Source organism: Lineus longissimus, chromosome 13 (assembly GCF_910592395.1).
Source record: "Lineus longissimus chromosome 13, tnLinLong1.2, whole genome shotgun sequence".
Taxonomy (NCBI): Eukaryota; Metazoa; Nemertea; class Pilidiophora; order Heteronemertea; family Lineidae; genus Lineus; species Lineus longissimus.
In genome coordinates, this window is record NC_088320.1 from 206278 (window position 1) to 225519 (window position 19242).

Sequence of the window (19242 nt, forward strand, 5' to 3'; positions counted from 1 at the left end):
ACATACCCCGAGATGCACACCAGAAAGTTATTCGAATATGACGTAGAGTGGTTTGAACCTCGTCCTGGGTCTTAAAACCATTGGACACCTACGATATATTGGTAATGTTCCATATTTGGAAAGAAGTTATTTTGGGACATAAGATATTTCTCTTACACAGTTGACCTTTTCTATATATAGTGTATCCATATAGAAACTGGACTTCCTCGGCGACAATCACCTGCCCTTATTCCAACTGGCTTCTTGCCGTGAATATCAACTGACTGTCAAATTCCCAGTCTAACGTTACAAAAGCCTACTGTCACGTATTTGAATGTTCCCCTTATCTCAGTGTTTCCATGTGATAGACAGAGCAAGCGTATTTGGATACAGGGAAAAACACAGTTCTTGTGGCAGAAACGGAAACAACGACGTAACACTATTCGGTCGCCCTTGACAACATTCAGTCAACCATAACACTATTCAGTCGGCCATGACACTTTTCGGTCGGCCATGACAGCTTTTAGTCGGCCATGACACTAGTCGGTAGGCCATAACTGTTCCTTATGTGAAGACAATCAACGGCTAATACACACTACCTTGGAGAGGCGGCCTCTATGATAATCATGGGCTGTGACAGGTCTTCTGAAGAAAACCTCACTTGACTTACCCATGGGATGTTTAAATGATACTGGCGGCGATTATTACTGGCGGTCAACACAGGGGCAGGCATTGTTTGCTTGTTTTACGAGTAACGAGTAACGTTTATGCGCGAGGCCGTCCGTAGAAGAGGTCACAAGAGACATCAAAACTCGATACACTTAGTCAAAGGAAAAACAATGGTAATGATTGAATATGAGCTGATAGTGTTTCTGTCGTTGCATCAGCACGAACTGTTATAAATATGTCCTAACCGGATGTGGCTTGTTTTCATGTCTCAATTCAAACGAAAACATGACCTTCTCTGCCTCTTTTAATTGAGCTAATGAACGTTTTGCTACCCAGGGTCAAACTACCACGTTTTTTGAATATTCAGAAATGGTCTTATATCAGTGATACTCAAGTATTCAAGAAGAGCATTATCAGTAAGCTGGCAATGCAGTGAGGTCGTTTCAGTATTGATATTTTTATAGCAATGAAATAAATTCGAAAATAGATATTCATCCAAACACATGTAAACTGATAAATCATTTTTTACTCGACAACGATTTCCGATTTGATATTTGCGAGGTAGGTATCTCTTTGGGTAGGTTGTGAATTGGCCTTGCACGCAGAAGCATCGCTGGGGAGCGGGAATATCGGGCCTGGCTATTTTTTGCCCGTAACCTATAAAGTATGATTTATATATGATTAGTGATTGTAAACATTTTCAAAATATCAGTTTGAACGCTTAACCCTGTCAACTATGGATTGTATCACAAAGAGTGAAAATTAATAAGGACTAATGTAAGATGTTTGTGTAATAGCAGATCAAACACTGCACATCATTTTAACGCTGCGAGGCATGGTTGGAAATGTTACTCTTTCCTTTTGTAATTCATATGACAACAATGCGACCACTAGGGTATAATTGGCTCTATTAACACTCTTGGCCGTTTAGTAATGAAATGAAAAAGGACACCGTCATACCATCTAAGAAAACGGTTAGAAAACAGGAGGTGAAAAAGGTGATCAGGTCAGATCGATGTCCAGACATCCTTTATACATATTGACAATAAAAAGGCAAGCTGGGCATCTTTCCACAAAATTACTGCTTTTACCATTGAATTAGGAGTGCACAACCACGAAAATGTCATCAGAGTAAAATGCTAGGTTTTGTTGTGGTTGTTGAAAGACATGATATAGTATTGTTCCCGCCGCCACCAATTTCGTTAAGGTGCTTCCGGCGAGTGGCCCCGGTAGTCTTCCTGGACCGCTTTGTTAACTCGAGCCTTCCGCCCCGTGATGGGATGACTTAGTGCTCCATTTCGCGGAGAGAACGGAGTTTTTCATACGACGACCGCCATTTTTTACGGGTGTCTGCCTCACCGTGTGATGTAATATCGCGGCTAATTTAGGAGCCTCGGGTCCAATTTCACACTGGATGATCAGGCGTCTTGCTTGGCTGCTAGCAGAGGTGCTCGACTCTCTCGCCTTCAATTAGTTCACCCAACTCCTTCCAAAAGCTTGTAAGCAAACAAATCATGTCGTTATAATATTCGTGTGTTTCTCGGGCGCCATTACTGCCAGCGGAAATTTGATTCTTGCGCGTATTGTTGCGGTACATGTAGTTCCTGTTTTCAAGCCTCCTCTTATTATTTGTCACCGGAGAACATTGATGTAGAATAAGGAGTTTTTTCGATTTAGCTCCTGATATCCGGTTTGGGGAGATCGTTTAAGGGCTCTCGTGGAACCGCCTTCGATACTATTACGTTTTAGCCTTATACATCATCAGGGAGGTAAAACCTTCCTGATTTGACCAACGACTTCCTAAGTATCCTGACCTATTGCATTATAAATGATATTTTCTTGATTAATTTCCTTACTTAGACAAGCAATTTCTGCTTTATACTAAACAAACTGCACGGCAGCTTAGGTTTTTCAAAAGCTCAAAACATTTTGTTTAAAGAGTGTATCCGGGTGCGTAGCTACTTCCCAATCCAGGACCAGCCACGACTCATCCACGGATCGGTACAAGTAATGGCGGGCATCATGACCCATTATGACATCAACTTAAGACAAGCGACACTATGATTGGATTTGACCGTGTCTATAACAGAGCATGGCCAATATAACAGCATGGTCAGTTCGTATTATGTCACAGATTGGGTGATAATGAGTTTAGAGTCCAATGAGCGAGATTTCACGGTTAGAACACGAGGAGAGAGGTGAGCGTCCGAAACCCGGGAAGCAACACTTGACTGAGTAGACCCCCAAGGCAATCTATTCGCCATCCTATTCGTAGGTCTTTCATGGGGGAGGGACACTTCCCTTTACATCATGTTCGTATGCGAAATGTTTCATCTTGTACGTCGGTGCTGCTACCTGTTGTATGATTTTGAAACGGAGAGACTTCCGTTTAGATTGACCGCAGCAATGGCTACCAAACGCTGTCTATACGTACATTTGATAAAGATAGAACAAATCAGTTACTTATTAACAAATTTACTATCTTTTTACTCGGTTTTCTCTTCTACCTTCTTATAAAGGTTACTATGTAAAGACTATTGAAGTTTGATGGATTTTATAATTTTTAAGCTAAATTATATGAGACAACCTAGTTTCTTGTAAAACCACGGGAGTAATACAATTAGTTGCGGTCTTATTCCCCAACGGCCGCTTCATCGACAGCTTTGCGCAGTGGCGGTACCGTAGCCAATGAGGTTTATCCGAGGCGCGGTTATTGCTAGTTGAAAACTATACCCAATACCCCGCATTGACGCCCTCACGGGCGGCTCTGCAATTTTTTCAGGCTCCTGTATGGGGCAGATGATGACAAAATATCAGAACCACTTACCTGACTGTACGGAATGCGGATAGGATCGGGAGGACTGTCGAGAAGTGAGTGATCCCTGTGGCCCTTCCTGAAGCTCAGGCCAACACTCGGCACTATCGACCGAGCTTACATGTGCGAAGGGACTCTGGATTATCGAGAATGCCTGCTGCCGGGAATTGTGGAATTACGAAAAGAGACGCACTTCCCTTAGGACAGCCCTCTTCTCGTCAGCTTTGCGCAGTGACAGTGTCACACTACTGACCCAACACCATCAGAATGCGGCATCCTCTCAGGGCAGTTATTAATGATCTTCAATCAATTCTCATTAATCACCATCCCAAGAAAGATGGACCGCTTTCTGCATGAGAGAAATTATCACTCGCAGACATGACTAGTGTCACACTAGATGCAGGATAATCCGGCACAGAATGATTCGCTGCGAGGTCCCTAGCGCCGGGTCTCTTTCCCGTGCGTTACGATTTCAAACAAATGAGTGAGGCGGGACAATTTGACTGTTAATGGTGAAGTGTCCCCAGTCAATCATTAATGTCAATAGAATCCTTGCCCACGGGACACTTTATTCTAGCAGAAAATTTATAGACCTCATCTGTCCGATCAAAACTTGGAAAATTAAAGTTGAATTATAAAGTGTAAGTAAATAGGTTCACTGAACATAAATTTCAGAAATGGCGTTGTGTAGAACCAGTAAGTAGGCTGATTTATCATACTATGAAAGCCAGATTTGAGCGAATTTGTGTGCGTAAATCTACAGCACTAAGCCACTGGTCGGTTTTCCTGATTTTACACGTGGTGATACATAGAATGTTGGCCTGTATGAGAGCGACTCGTCAGGCCAGCAGCAGCTCGAGGGAAGCCATCACAGAACAATTAACCATAATTGAGAGCGCATGAGAAGACAATGCTACGGCGCTTGGCAAGGAACAGGCCCCCAGCGTCCGCCCATTGCAGTAATTCCTGAGAAATTCATCGTTAATTGTTGGTTAGTTGATGGTGTCTAGGAGGGCGTAGTTGCGATTTGAGACCTGCCGGCGCGGGATTTGTGGAGAATAGCATGAAATGATTACAAACTGTAATAACTGTTTACGTACTTAAAGCAGAATAGCCTCTTGATGGATGAAGGTGTTATATAGTGTCAATTTCCACACGCAGAAGCGGCAATGGTAACATGGTCACTAATCTACATCATTAGCGTTCGATGTGATATAATCACTGGTCTTATCGTTATCAATCCTCGGCAAGACGTTTAGCTACCGGGGCCGATCTGGTCACCACGACTGCCCTAACTTGTGAATGAAGGACTTGAGATGTATCCCTGTATAAGCAATATGATGATTTAATGATGATGCCAAATCATCATGGAATCTACAGGGTTAGACTTAATGATTTGTTGGCACGTCATGTGCTGTGCTTGAGAGCAATTCGAATCGGCGCAGACGCTCGTTGTTGTCGTCGTTTCTTTCCCTACCGCGGAGACCCACCGAAGACACAACTGTCACGTCCGCACAACTCTCCCGCCGTGTTTTAGGCATATGGGCTTAACTTTGGAGCAGCCCGGGTGGATTATTCACCTTGGGTATAACTGTCTCCACGGTCTTATCCTTTTCGTCATGCGGTGGAGCTGCCAGGCCAGGTTCAGTCTGGTTATAGCGATTCTCATTTCTTACACTGTATTGGCAAAAAGTTGGGCAGCCAGGTGTGGGGCAGCGAGGTCAGTTGAAGTCACATTAAAAGCTCTCAGAAGACATCGTCACAACTATAGTCACAGGACCTTTGCAACAGATTTGTCAAAGAAACGTCACAACCAGTCCCACCTTTAACTATGTTCAGTCCCTCTCACAGAATCTTTCAAGAAGTTACAAAAGAAACACATTTACTTGAGATGACCTTGACCTCTTTATTCATTATCTTGAACAACACCGGTCTCACAATGGAGGCAGCTTACAAATGACGCATTACACTTGCACTCATCTGGAGTAAATGCACAGAAATTCTGTTCAGAGTTAGTTACAGACATCATGCCTGGTTTAGAAGCTTCATGTCCTCTTCATTCTGTCCTGTAAGGGCCCCGTTGCTTGAGACATGAGCCTTTGAACTGTCCAGTAGTATGAGAGCCATGACATAGACCAACAAACTACATGTACTGTAAACTGGGCATTGTTCACGAGGGCGAAAGTCAGGAACCAGTCACTTTTCTCAGAATTTCACATGCAGGATTGGCAGTTGGATAGAACTAGTCTTAAGAGTTGACGACTTGGATCATGCCGCCAAGCTCATAGCACAGATAAGAAAGTCTCTGGACCGGTGCCGGGCCTCTCAGCCCAAGCTCATAGCACAGATAAGAAAGTCTCTGGACCGGTGCCGGGCCTCTCAGCCCAAGCTCATAGCACAGATAAGGAAGTCTCTGGACCGGTGCCGGGTCTCTCAGCCCAAGCTCATAGAACAGATAAGAAAGTCTCTGGACCGGTGCCGGGCCTCTCAGCCCAAGCTCATAGCACAGATAAGAAAGTCTCTGGACCGGTGCCGGGCCTCTCAGCCCATGTTCTGACGATTACCCCATCCTCTGCGGTGATCTGCAAAGATGAAGGCCAAGGATGGCATCATTACGTGTTAAGAGTTTGCAATTGCAATAGCTTTATATCGTGAGAGCCGATATCGAGGAAAGGCTACAGTTGGCAGGATGAGGGATGAGCTAGAATCACAGAGACAACATGCCCGAGTGAGGTAGACATTGTTATTTATGCCACTTGTAGTGCTGTCATCTGTTGATAGAATATTCAACTATGCAGGTCTGGGTTTGGTTGAAAATAGAACATTTGAAAGGATCAAAATCTATGACAGGACCCAGACCAACAACCCTTGGATGATGAGTACATAGGCAAACATTTCTGTTGTAAGAATTACTAATGTCACCATGGTAGGATCTGTGATCTGTGATAAGTATCATTTTCACAGCCATGAAGACTTCTGTGGATTCTCGCTTGCCAGGAAGAGAACACAGCCCTCTTACCATCTCGCCAGTCGTCCCACTCCCTTGCCTTCTGTAATGTCTCGGGATCATCGTCTTGTATGTTCGCTTCCTTCTCCAAGTCTTGTCTCTCGTACTCCCTGGCTTCAGCCCCTGGCTCTGGCATGCCAGGCATCTTCTCCCTGAAACACATACTTTAGAGCTACAGGTGCTGGACTGACTCAGACTTGACGTGCTCTGTGTGTTATTATAACAACAATGTTCTGGCTTCAGCTACATGATCAGGCATTCCAGGAATGTTCTCCCTAAAATAAGGTTCTTAACAAATTCATAATCAACGTCGGGGGCCGAAAAGACTTACCCAGGTCTCGGCAAGCGTCCAGCCTCCACCTGCTGATCATACCACTCTTCTACAGAATAGGTGGGAAGACTTGGATAGCCAGCTCCTATCACTTGCTTTTGGAGGGCGTCTTTGGTCAAAATGAATGGTCGGAATGTCTACAAGAAAGCAAGTATTCAAAATTTTAGGTACTTCTGTTACAGAGCGTAGAGTGCTTCTCATTTAAGTTTGCAAGAGAGAAGGTCTACACAAGTATCATTCATATCCACATTCCACGATTGATGCCTTTGGGAAGTCACTTCACTTCAAGCAGAAACACAGATGCAATGTACAGAACTAAAAACACCTTGGTGGCAATGTAGTTTTGTGTTCTATGTAAATACATTGTGCCTCGTTTTGGTGTCTCAAACCTGCCACCTCAACTGCTTAGTTGGATCTTGCATGATTCTCAACATGTACTGTAATACTGGCCTAGTTGACAGAGAGGTAACAAATGGTAGGAGTGAGGATGAGTGACTGTGATGGAAAACTTTCAATGACTCACTGATTTTGGCTTCACTAGTTTTTCTTCTGTTGGAGTTTTAGCACCAGATATTCGCATTTTTGCCATATGCTCTAAAATTGGAAGTTCATCTGAAAAGGAAGTCATACTTCTGTAAACAGTAGTTTTAAACATCTCGCTTCAGGAGAACCCTGGCGAACATCACTCTGCAGGACACAGGAAAAGGCAACTGAAAACATGGTCGACCAAAGAGGATCTGGATGTGAAAGATTGGACGGGATGCAAGACAAGACACTTCATCTGCCTTCCAATGACAGAGGAGCACGATGCCATGAACGGGCAGGATGTCCTTCGATATAATGAGTTCCTCTAGTAATGGGTAAGAGTAGTTTGAATACTACACAAGCTCACCTTTGATACTGTCTAACTCCTCAAGACTAGAATGGATCCATCCGGTCAACAGAGTCATGTAGTACTCTCTCTGAAACAAAAATATGCAATCGTCACAATTTCTCCCTCACAACCACAATAGAGATCATATAAATGGCCTCAACTTGGATGTGGAGTTGAAGACCACACTACAGATTTTCCTATGAGCCCAACTATTGATACATGCTGCCTTCTATCCACAGTAACTCACCTTGATCTCATCATCAACATGCTGCCTTCTATCCACAGTAACTCACCTTGATCTCATCATCAACATGCTGCCTTCTATCCACAGTAACTCACCTTGATCTCATCATCAACATGCTGCCTTCTATCCACAGTAACTCACCTTGATCTCATCATCAACATGCTGCCTTCTATCCACAGTAACTCACCTTGATCTCATCATCGACATGCTGCCTTCTATCCACAGTAACTCACCTTGATCTCATCATCAACATGCTGCCTTCTATCCACAGTAACTCACCTTGATCTCATCATCAACATGCTCCTCCTTGACCTTATCATACAACTCCTTCAACCGGACTTCGGTCTCCTTCTGTTTCTTGAAACGCTCCATTTTCACTTTCCTCCGGTCTGCCATCAATATGAAGTCTTCTTGTCTGAAATTATGATAACAATTGACAACAGCAGCCTTTGTAGCGCATTTCTCAATCCAGGGGGGCCAAGGTGAATATCAAAGGGGAACGTGGTTGACCTTAACTGTCTCTAGGTCTCCAGAGTCAGTCTCGGGGATCGAAGAGCTGGAGCTTTCGCAGCCTGGACTTGACCTTGACCAGTAAAATGGAACAGCGTTCAAACACCCTTGGACCAAGTTAGGTTCAGACACCATAACTTCATTGTGATCAACAAATTGATATTGCAACATATATCTCACCAGTGGTATTTCACACCCTCATCATTTATGCATTCAGCAACAAACAGTCTGCAATCCTGTAAACTAACATCTACCCAGAAGTATCTCACTAGAGCGCCCACTCACCGAGGTGGCTTGGCAGATGCACTTTTCCTCTCCTCCTCCTCACTGGCTGAGGGCTGCTTTGGTAAATCAAAATCACAAACTTGATACAGCTTACATAGCTTAAGAAAGTCGAGGTAGTAGGCCTGTGACTTCTTAACGACTTCCATGCGCTCTAACTTTGTGTTTTTGTTTACTATATAACCAAGAAGACCTGGGAGAAGTAAATACCTGAAATGAAAGAAATACTGACATAAATAATCATCTGAATACTTCAAACCACCTTGACAATCATTTACTTCATCAGTCGCCAATAAATATGGAATATTTTTATCACCAAAACAAACCAGTGATTGTGCACATTAGTCACCATCAGGAGACCAACAAGTGAGACCCCGAGATGTTGCCTACAGCCTCCTTCGATACAAACCTAAGTTCATTTGAAGCCACTTCCTCAATTTCTTCATTCGTACTGAACAGATTCAGATCATTGATCATCATGATACCCTGCTCAGCTTTTTCAATACCATTCTTGACTTTTTTCTGAAAGAAGAACATGATGCATTCTAGAATTAAAAGTTTTTGAAAATATCATTACACATGTGTGCCTACTTTATTCCACTGTATAACAATTGGAGACTAAAGCAGATGAATTGATGACTTCGAAGAAGTTTGTTTTGGCACAGAGTCAGCCGCACTGACCATAGTCATGACTCGATTATGCGTTTCACCTTGAACAAAGGGTACCGTGTCTCTAGGCATTGTTTGTAGTCGGCTTAGGCCTTCTGACATGTTCTGAGTGTGCGCTTTTGATTTTTGTTTTGGCGCGTATTTGTCTTCTTCAAAAAGGCCTATGGCTATGGTATGAGGGGCGGGGCCGGGGGGTGGTACCGAGTGACGAGTTGTTTGATGGAGATTTGCATAGATAGATTTCCTATTGTATGCGGAGCATAACTTGGAACTCTGTTTGGCCTAACTGCAGAATAGCTGGGATAGTAGTAGGCCTAGCTTATGTACACTGACTCTGTCCCTCTGTACATTATTATGTACACATTCAATCATTCCTATCATTTAGCACAGAGTGTCCCAGGTATTCTGCAGTTCCTCCACTCTGTGTTTGTTTGTTGATTACTTGGACAGCATCTGCAACAGTTGATTCATTTGTTGTGTCAAGGAATTCATAGATTTTCCAAATTTCGTCGAAGATTTCTGACAATTTCGGACCCAGCTCCGCCATCTTGAATCCCGGAACAACTGAACGGTCATCCTAAACAGCGTCGACCTGCGTCCACCAGCGCTCCTGACGCTGTTTAGTGTGACCGCAACTGAATTTCAGAAGCAATGTTTGACATAGATTTTTTAAATCACCCATTCTAATTAGTTACGATTATTTAAAACTTTTAGTCAGCCTAGTTAGATAGTATATATACTATCAAAGTTATCAAATATTGTTTGAATTAGAATATCTGAGTGGAATTCGTATGATCATGTAGGCCCTATTACTTGTGTTGTTTAAATGTTCTTCTTTTTCACTCAATTTCAAGATGGCGGCGCCAATGAGAAAAAATGCGGCTCTCCTGCGAGGAATTGCAAAGGAATTTAGGCACATTTACGAAAAGGTGGCCCATTATTTTGCATTTCTCATTATATAAGACTACGAACCTTCCCTACCGATACTTATTTTTGGCGAATTGTTTCAGTTTCGTAGGTCTTTTAGGAGTTGAAGAATGCACTGTCCAACACTTCACTTGATGTACACAACACAGTGTGAGTGACAGTTCAGTAGGTCTACAGGTAGTCCAGGTGGTAGCATCCAGGTTTGGTATGAAATTTCTTTTATCACCATTTCAGCAACGACAGTTGCAGATTTTCTTCCAGGATCTCTCAAGAATTGTTCTTTTTCCATTTCATTTTCAGTCTGGGGAAGTCAAGGAAAAGCCCATGTACTCGTTTATCCTGGACCAGTTCCGAAACCACGATGTGACAGCTCAGAAAATATGTCGCGGTGATAAAGAGCTGGAGCATATGGCCGACACATATCTCTGCTACCTCTACAGTAGTCGCAGACACTCAGTAAGTCTGATTTGGTCTCACCCTTGTCGACGACGACAGTTTTCGATTTATTAAGATCAGAAGGACGTGATGAGTGGCGAGTTCCTTGGAGCAGTCTGTGCGTTTCTGTGTTTGTTGAATGTCAACGACATCTACATGTACATGCTTAGTATAGGTGTCTGATTCTTGATGGCCAGCATTGGACTGCAGATAATATCCTTGTTGGTGCTTATCTTGGTCTCTATGTATTTCAGGAATTGATCAAGACATACAAGGGCACAAAGAGGACTACAGAGGAAAGTGCACGGTCGGTTGGACTGACCACCAGTCATGCTAAATGGGAAAAGCCGAGTGAGTCCTAGGACCCAGTATCACTGCTGTGATGAAACATGCATAAAGGCTAGTTACAGGGACTGGAATGCACATTATACACAATAATGTGAGGAGAATTGAACTTGTTTGGATTCCATGTTATGAACTAAAACATAGTGTGTGCATTTCCTGCTTCTGTGGACAGTGCATTCAAGATGGTTCTTGTCCGTTATTGTGTGGACATGTTGTTGAAGGAAAAAACTATGATGGACATAACAAGACACTTAATTAATCAATTATGTAACAACAACAGTGTGTGAATGGATGTGCTGAATGATCATTCAATATGTTTGCGATTGTAGATTGTGCACCACTTGACATGTAGGGTACAGCTAATCAAACTTTAAATCGTTCTAATCAATATAATTTATATTGTATGCATTTGTAACCCATTATACAACAATGTGTACCTCATGTGCAGAGTAAATATTTTTCATTGAGTTTTGGTCGTTCCATCATGGTTTGCAGCACCTCAGCTCACTTTGGAGCTGAATTAAAAATGGCTTCATCATGGCTTCCAGTTGATCGCCCGAAAGAGCTGTTGGATCAAAGGAAACTTGCCGTGACCTGACTCTTTATTTGAAAGACTCTGCTCCAGCATGATGACTGAAAAGAAATCCCCCTACAAGCAACCTAACAGCAACTTCAGGGACCAGAGTTAGGCCTGGAAGAATTTCCTGGCCCAGTGTAGAGTCGCAGAACCCTTCGAGCAGCAACCCAATGAAGAGGTCCAGGTTCTAGGAGTTGGGGTCAGGATTTATTTCGAAAAGGTTTTAAATTTCCCATGGTTTACATTTTGGACATTTTGATATTTTCTGGTAATGATACCTCTTCTATGGTATGATATTTAGAAGTATATCAGAGAAGAGGTCATTGTAGATATATCAAAGAAATGTCTCATGTATCTAGATTTGAAAAGTGACATTGTCTTCATAAATTAAATGATTCTTTTGATGTGATATTCCTGATATTTGTGCTTTCAACCAACACCAACAGAAGGCAACAGGAGACATTGGAAGGGTCTAACACTATTTAGAATGAGTATCAAGTGCTATTGAAATACAGAGCTGAGATCATTTATCCCTAGTTTGAAAAAATAACACCCAGCCTCAACAACTCAAGGAGCCTACTAGATCCAGCTCATAAGGTACCTAGAACAACATCGGGACCCTACTGGCCATTAAGCTCATGCACTTCCCCCGGGTTGTACCTGAAACAAGTTACAACTAGTTTCTTGTTTGACCGCTAGGGGCGTTGGGTGTCTATGTCAGTCACCTCCGGTCGTTCAATATGGCTGGTGCTGGGAGGGATGTCTGCCAGGTGCAAAATTCGGTGGAAATATTTTTTCAAAATATAAGAATTCCAGAAAACTATCACCAAGCAAATCAGTCTATGGTAGATTTTGTCGTGCAGCACAGTAAGGAAGATCGCAAGGTTGTTTTAGTCACTGTAAGTAAGCATATCGATGAGTTGTGTTGAGAATCTGATATGAATTATGATGCATTTTTCATCTGTGAGTGACTGATTCCTCTTATTGGCCTGGCATGCCTGGCCTGTAGGCCTAACTTGTATTTAACAGTTATCAATAATGAGGGATTGTCTTATCTAGAAAAATGTGTAAGAACTTAACAACAGACATTAACAAGTTACAACAGAGCAGTGATAGCTTTTTGAATCCAAGAATTCAGGTTTTTGATCTGATTTTGATACGCTTTTCTATTTCAGTCCGGTGGCACAACAGTCCCCCTTGAAAGTCACACAGTCCGCTTTATCGACAACTTTAGTATCGGGACGAGAGGTTCTGCTTCCACAGAGTATCCTTTCTAGGCCTACCTGGACCCCAGCTGATCCTAGATACCAGGTTCTTACACTTCCCAATCATGCATTCCCTTGGACATGTGTCATAAGAAGACTGCTATCCTTGTGACCTGCTGTGACTGACATACATGTATACTCATCCAGTCCTCTAATGATGTTTAAACAGCTGGGCAGCTCGTTCAGTCCATGTTCTACTCCTTGACTTCAATCAGATATTTCCTCGACCAAGGCTACGCTGTCATCTTTCTCCACAGACATCGCTCACTCGAACCATTCCTCAGACATTTCTCCAAAGTCTCTTTCCTGGACATTTTGGAGTTTGATGAGGATGAAAAAATAGTTGGTAAGTAAAGGGATTCCAACATGTCTGAAGATCAAGATGAAAATACCCTGTTATGGTATGGCTCACATGGAACTGGATATCAAAATATATTTCGTTAAAGGCAACTTTGCCTTTGCATTCTTAGATGCGGAAACACCACATCTAAAGGTAGAGATATCAACTCATTCTTAGATTTTCTTTATTGCCCTCTTGACATCTTTCATGTCTTTATGATGTTGATAGCGCTTTCAATGCAGGTGTCGCCTACATATAGGTATAATGGAATTGAAAGAGCTCATTCATAACTCAACGGTCGGGAAAAAATATTATTCTGTTCCATATTCAGTGAAGAACAGTGAAATGCCTATGCTAAAGCAAGTCATGAAGAAATACCAGGCAGTGAAGGCGGAGGGTCGACTCCTGTCAGTCAGTTTCCAGACTATCGGAGACTATCTCCACCTATTGAGAGCGGCGGCAGAAGCTCTTCAACCTCTGGAGGGCAGAGCTTTACTGTATTTGGCCGCAGCAGTCTCAGACTTCTACATTCCACGAGATTTAATGGTAAGCCTCGGTCAAAAATACATGTTGTTTCTGCTCTCTGGTTCTAACAACATGAACAAGGCAGTAGTTACTTGTAGCTGTGGGTGGAGTCGAGAGGGCAGCTCTACAAAAGTGGTGAAATGGTGAGCAAATTGATACCACAGAACTCTTCTGTCGAAACCTAGTAGTGACAGAATGCACTTTAGAGAATACCGGTAACTCTAATATACATGAAAGACACTTCTCTGTTTTTCAGCCAGAACATAAAATCCAGTCAAGTGAAGGACCCCTGAACATAGCATTGCAGTTAGTTCCCAAGATACTAGGCCCTCTAGTCAAGACATGGGTCCCTAAAGCATATGTTGTATCTTTCAAGGTAAGTTTAGAGCCTATTTAGTATGAGACCATGTATGCAGACGATAGGTTGGTTTCATTCTGACTGTCTCCAAGAAGGTGTGTCATAATAGAACATGTCTGATGTCTAATTTACATTACATGGCATGCCTTGTTGTTAGGGCAACAATGGCAGAAGAAAAGTCAACCCTGACATCATCCACTATCTCAACAACACGGATTGACGTCTGAAATAGATGCTTGAATGGTGTCACTGCACTATTGCTCCATATCTTTCCTCGGTTCAAAAATGAGTCACATTTGTGTTTTCTTTTGCAGTTGGAGACAGATCCAAATATCCTTCTTAGAAAAGCCAGACAAGCCATGGAAAAATACTCACATCAAGTAAGCTTGATACATTTCCCTGCACATGGTCCGGGGTGGGTTAATGTGGGTGTTCCAGGTCAGTTACATCATACTGATTCTCGTTACTTGCCTATAATTAAAGTTTGGGCTCCATTAGGACTGCCCACCTTTCCCGTAAGTATTGATCAAGGATGATGTGTCTTGTGAATCCATCAAAAGGCATGTCCTAATCCTATATTTGCTGCCAAAATAAGTTTCCCTCATCTTGTGATTCTTTTTCAGCTTGTGATAGCAAACATCTTAGAAACGAGGAAAGAAGAGGTTGTCATAGTGACCAAGGATACAGAGGAAAAGATCAAGCTAAGCCAGGAGCAGATGGCAAGAGGAGTTGAAATAGAAGAGCCGATCGTAAAAAGACTGAAAATACTTCACCAACAATTCTGTGTATGACTTGGTCTGCATGTCAGTCAGACAATGAATCAGGGACTGTTGGTCAATCGATGACATATCGGTCAATCAATTAGGGAGTGTTTGCAGAGACGCCAGTCAGTCAATCATGTCAGTCCATTATTTAGGGACTGCAGGCGTTTCATCATATTGAGCTGCTCACGGAGTCCCTCATTTGTGTATATTGAGAGGGAGTTGGGTGTTCTCATTTTGGAGAAGAGCATTGCAGTCTCCCCTCGGGTATCATGGTGCTTTGAAGAGTTGGATGTGTTGTTACTTATCTGCCTTGAAAATGAGGAATATGGGACCAACTAGGTCTTTTGTTCACAAGATATCAAACTGAGATCAGAGAAAGCATTTAAAAGTGTACCGGTAATGACTTGAGAAAATCCGGAAGAAGTATTGTAGGCTGCTATGCATATGGATGATTATTTTTGAATATTTTGAATAAAACTTCCACATCAATGATTGAATCAGTCTTGTGTTCTGTTCGTGCAGTCGTGGAGGTCAAAGGAGAGAGTTTCCTGGCAGCAGAGTGCTGTTCACAGAGTTCTCACTCTCAGTAGGAGATTGTCTAGACCCTATGGTAACATGTGAATTTCAGACTACCTAAAAGATTTTCGCCAATATGATGTAATAAAGATCACGGATGTAAAGGAATAGGAACAAAAAAAAAATATATAAAAAATGTGTCGTGCGACCCTGATGGGACTCGAACCCACAACCTTCGGCTCCGGAGGCCGACGCCGTATCCATTAGGCCACAGGGTCAACAACTCATTTTGGGCCGCCAGATTGGATTTTATACGTGGGAAACACCTACAAATGGATCTTACACAGTTGTATGCGTTGACGTAATTTTCTTTATAATTTGACAATTCATCATTCATTTATCGATTTCTATATCTGTAAACTCAACGATATGCGATTGGAGCAATGCTTTAGTACTAATTTTGTCGACGACGGCACCACTGTCGCAATGAGGCGCTTTTCTTCAAAATCCCATTTTGCCAGTTGATTTACCCCCAATTTCTACCAATATAAACTATCCTTAGCCCCGATCATGAGATTCAGAGCGAAAATAGTAGACATAGGGTGCATACAACACTTTTCTAGTATGTACCATTTCTCACATCTCTATGAATATTGCTTTTCATCTCGTTCTGAACTGACTTTTTATTAAATTATGTTGTTGACCTCTGGTGTTGAGAGTCGGAACTAAAACTGTCTTTATAGGATGTCTTCAATCAATCAAGGCCGCACTAAGCATTTCTCCTGACACTTTTTTCGAATTTACTCAATCGAAAAAAACTCATGACGGCATTTCTGAGACTTTTCTTATGACAGCCTACCCTCATGTGGTGACGTCTCCAAGTCATTGATGACCTGACTCCAGGTGTGAGGTCAAGAACTTCATAACATAAGTCCAGAGCATTCAGGACAATCAAAGGCACCAAACAAACTAGGTTGGGATGCCCTCAAAAGCTACCCCTCAAAATGTACAACACTTCAGCCTAACTCGTAATAAGCCATCACTCACATGTATTGTAGATGATGACTGTACTGTTACTAATCATCCTAAATCTAAAAAGATACATTTCTTTTTTCAGAGGTTGTCGGGACAATCGCCAAACTAGCCAAAAACTGTATTCTAAGAATTACCCCCAACAAGTTGTATTTTATCCTGACGGAGCGGGTGGCCAATGGTGGAGTTGGCATTTGGTGTGAACTTATGCAGGTGGGATGATTACAATTACATCATAATGAATGGTCAAAGTTCTTTTTTACTTTAGAGAGGTTTTCAACGAATGGTCATCGGTGAAAAATGCTCGGATTGAAATGACGGTCGAGCAGCTAATGTGAGCTCTGCTGAAAGATCTCATACTTGGCTGATTCTTTTCCAGAGTCATTTCTTCAATGAGTACAGTATGGACGGTGTCTCCGAGGAGGACAATGAGATATACCTCGAGGTTTGTCCAGACAGTCTCACACGATCTCTCAAGTCAGCACAGAATGCAAAAACAGTCAAGATCAAGCTCACCAAGCGGCACACTTCTTGTATTACTTTTGAAATCGAATTGGTAAGAAATATCAGGTTGTAAATGTGTAGAGTTCAGATGCAATAGTTGAAAGGTGAAAGGAGTTGAGGGCAGTGCCGTGCCCTGGAAAGACTGACTGGATTTGTTGAGTTTGCTGGTTTTCCTTCCCAAGTGTTAAGAAAATCTCCTTTATATCTTGGCCTTTATTTGAAAATGTCTATTTGTGTATTTCTCTCATTCTAGCCATCTCTAACGAACCAATCGCGGTTGGTGGTGCATGACATCCCGGTCCGAGTGATCCCGCGCCGTCTCTGGGTGGACTACCAGGAACCCAAGGTGCCAGATTTTGATGTAAGTCGTCTTGTCAAGAATTAATATCAGTGCTCATGGTGAGTGCTGGTGGTTTAAGGGTATACATAACTTAATCAGTGGCAGTCACCATCATGCACCATGATCTTGCCCCCCCCCCATGCCCGTTTAGTGATCTTGATATTGTGTTGCAAATAATGAAGCAATGTAATTTCCCCTCCAGGTGAGTATCTATATGCCAGCGCTGAAGATGCTGAGGAATGTGGTCGAGCGCATGAAAAACATCAGTAACTATGTGGTCATATCAGCCAACTGGTGCGGAGAGATGCAGCTCAAAGTGGAAACGGACTTGGCGGCCATCACAACACATTTCAGGGACCTACAGAATCCAGTATTGGGTAAGGAAGTGCTTGCTTTACACCTCAACATTCCTGAGTGAACTCTTCCAGTGCTCAAAACTAGATAAGTCCAAACATAGGAACGGGTCAGTGTCCCGCCAAATGAAATGAGCACACTTTTAGCCTTGTAAACATTTCTCTGCTAATACTGTCTGCAACTCCTCCTTTCTTGTTCCACTTTCCCTCCAGATAAAGGTAACACGTCACAGACGTCCCAGAGTCAACAGTCTAGAGATCGGGATGTGGAAGAGTTTGCTGAGGCACGCATTGATATCAGAAAGCTGGCACAGTTCTTGATCGGTCAGCAGGTCAACCCAGACAAGGTGATATGCAGTAAGTAGGGCAAAGGTCATTTTGGGTTCCTTTTCATGGCTCTCCTGCATCCTTCTGGAGATGATGATACCAGGCTGGCACCGATGAATGATGCAGAGTCCCTCGGTAAATGCAGCAAAGTATAGACATGGTTTATAGACATCTACTGTCATTCCCTGCCCTTCTCAGAGAGTTTGGTACATGTTTGTCACAAGCAAACAGCTCTTGGACAACACACCCTGCTGATATCTTAATCTTAGTCCACCTCATCAAAATTAGATTTCATCTCAAAATAATTGTTTGTTTTACTTGATATTTCAGATATTGTTGATAATCGCTTCATCCACTTCTTCCTTCTTCATGAGGACATGTCGCTGCAGTATTTCATGCCCGTCATCACTTTATGATCCATGCTGAGGACATGTCGCTTCTACTGCTCATCAATGTTGTCACTGTTTATGGACTGTAAAACAAACAATCAGATTTAAAGATGCAGTCATTGGACGAGCAGCAAAGTGCACAAAAGTTGCCAGTACGGTTGAAGGAATGTGCCCCAATGCATCATTACTTTGTGCCATTCCAAAGAAGTTTTCCTCGTCATGAGTTTGGTCTCTTCTGACTTTAGTCTGCAAAGGGAAGGTTAACCCTCTTGGGGTGGACTCCTGTAGGATATTCATTAGAATCTCCTTACAATGTAAATTTGTTAATAAAACCACGTTAATTATAAATATGTTTTCAAAATTTTCTTTAGAAGTTGTCTCTTTTGTCATTTGAGTCTGAAGTGTTGATGTGGTTTGTCCACACTTTGGGTATCAGCTGGTTGAGGCCTCCTAGTCCTACAAGACCACCCAGTCAATCAGTCATCTGGGTACAGGTTGTCCTTGTCCTCAGACATCAGCTGGTGGTTGAAACTTCGAAGAGCTGGGCTAGCTGTCTCATCAATGGATTTTAGGTATTCCGTGCGAGTTCTTGCATATTTTGTACATTGCATACAGAAATGGGTTTCATTTTCTACATCACTTCCAGTTCCACAGAGCAAACATAATCTCTATTCGGGCTTTTGTTTCCTATACCTGCCCATCTCGATTTGGAGCTTATGGCGATTACCCCAGGCAAAGCCCAAGCCCCCAATGCCAAGCCACCTTTAAGTGAAAGCGAGGAAGTTTTTGACACGAGGACGTTTTGGTACCTTGAAAGCGAGGACGTTTTGGCATGGGGGCGTTTTCACTGGATATCATGAAATGG

The 19242-nt window shown here is 42.6% G+C and overlaps 4 protein-coding genes and 2 non-coding genes across 7 annotated transcripts; 4 read left to right on the forward strand and 2 right to left on the reverse strand.

The window, feature by feature from the left end:
- Positions 1 to 3307: 3307 nt before the first annotated feature.
- LOC135498497 (U4 spliceosomal RNA) lies at positions 3308 to 3444 on the forward strand. The gene has a single exon (XR_010449074.1). It is a non-coding gene; the product is annotated as a U4 spliceosomal RNA (small nuclear RNA).
- Positions 3445 to 5355: 1911 nt separating this feature from the next.
- LOC135498118 (immunoglobulin-binding protein 1-like) lies at positions 5356 to 10493 on the reverse strand. 2 transcript variants are annotated; one of them, XM_064788289.1, is made up of 9 exons: positions 10353 to 10493; positions 9121 to 9233; positions 8715 to 8921; positions 8199 to 8334; positions 7694 to 7763; positions 7325 to 7413; positions 6802 to 6938; positions 6483 to 6622; positions 5356 to 6045 (listed from the first exon to the last, which is right to left on the reverse strand). In XM_064788289.1, exons 2-9 carry the CDS (start codon positions 9189 to 9191, stop codon positions 6005 to 6007), a joined length of 891 nt encoding a protein of 296 aa, XP_064644359.1. In that variant the 5' UTR covers positions 9192 to 9233; positions 10353 to 10493; the 3' UTR covers positions 5356 to 6004. The 2 variants fall into 2 exon arrangements, with proteins under 2 accessions (XP_064644359.1, XP_064644358.1); XM_064788288.1 differs by lacking the exon at positions 10353 to 10493 and adding an exon at positions 9823 to 9957.
- On the forward strand, positions 9982 to 11546 carry LOC135498120 (protein FMC1 homolog). The gene is made up of 4 exons (XM_064788290.1): positions 9982 to 10033; positions 10235 to 10309; positions 10608 to 10763; positions 10997 to 11546. The coding sequence occupies exons 2-4, from the start codon at positions 10235 to 10237 to the stop codon at positions 11102 to 11104; spliced, it is 339 nt and encodes a 112-aa protein (XP_064644360.1). The 5' UTR covers positions 9982 to 10033; the 3' UTR covers positions 11105 to 11546.
- Positions 11547 to 12395: 849 nt separating this feature from the next.
- On the forward strand, positions 12396 to 15418 carry LOC135497894 (phosphopantothenate--cysteine ligase-like). Its single transcript, XM_064787887.1, has 7 exons — positions 12396 to 12563; positions 12840 to 12928; positions 13145 to 13275; positions 13601 to 13815; positions 14051 to 14170; positions 14467 to 14532; positions 14776 to 15418. The coding sequence occupies exons 1-7, from the start codon at positions 12405 to 12407 to the stop codon at positions 14941 to 14943; spliced, it is 948 nt and encodes a 315-aa protein (XP_064643957.1). The 5' UTR covers positions 12396 to 12404; the 3' UTR covers positions 14944 to 15418.
- Positions 15419 to 15637: 219 nt separating this feature from the next.
- On the reverse strand, positions 15638 to 15710 carry Trnar-ccg (transfer RNA arginine (anticodon CCG)). Its single transcript has one exon. It is a non-coding gene; the product is annotated as a tRNA-Arg (tRNA).
- Positions 15711 to 15909: 199 nt separating this feature from the next.
- On the forward strand, positions 15910 to 18725 carry LOC135497989 (checkpoint protein HUS1-like). Its single transcript, XM_064788097.1, has 7 exons — positions 15910 to 16054; positions 16550 to 16677; positions 16844 to 17020; positions 17222 to 17329; positions 17511 to 17685; positions 17875 to 18018; positions 18319 to 18725. Exons 1-7 carry the CDS (start codon positions 16003 to 16005, stop codon positions 18402 to 18404), a joined length of 870 nt encoding a protein of 289 aa, XP_064644167.1. The 5' UTR covers positions 15910 to 16002; the 3' UTR covers positions 18405 to 18725.
- The last annotated feature ends 517 nt before the right edge of the window (positions 18726 to 19242 follow it).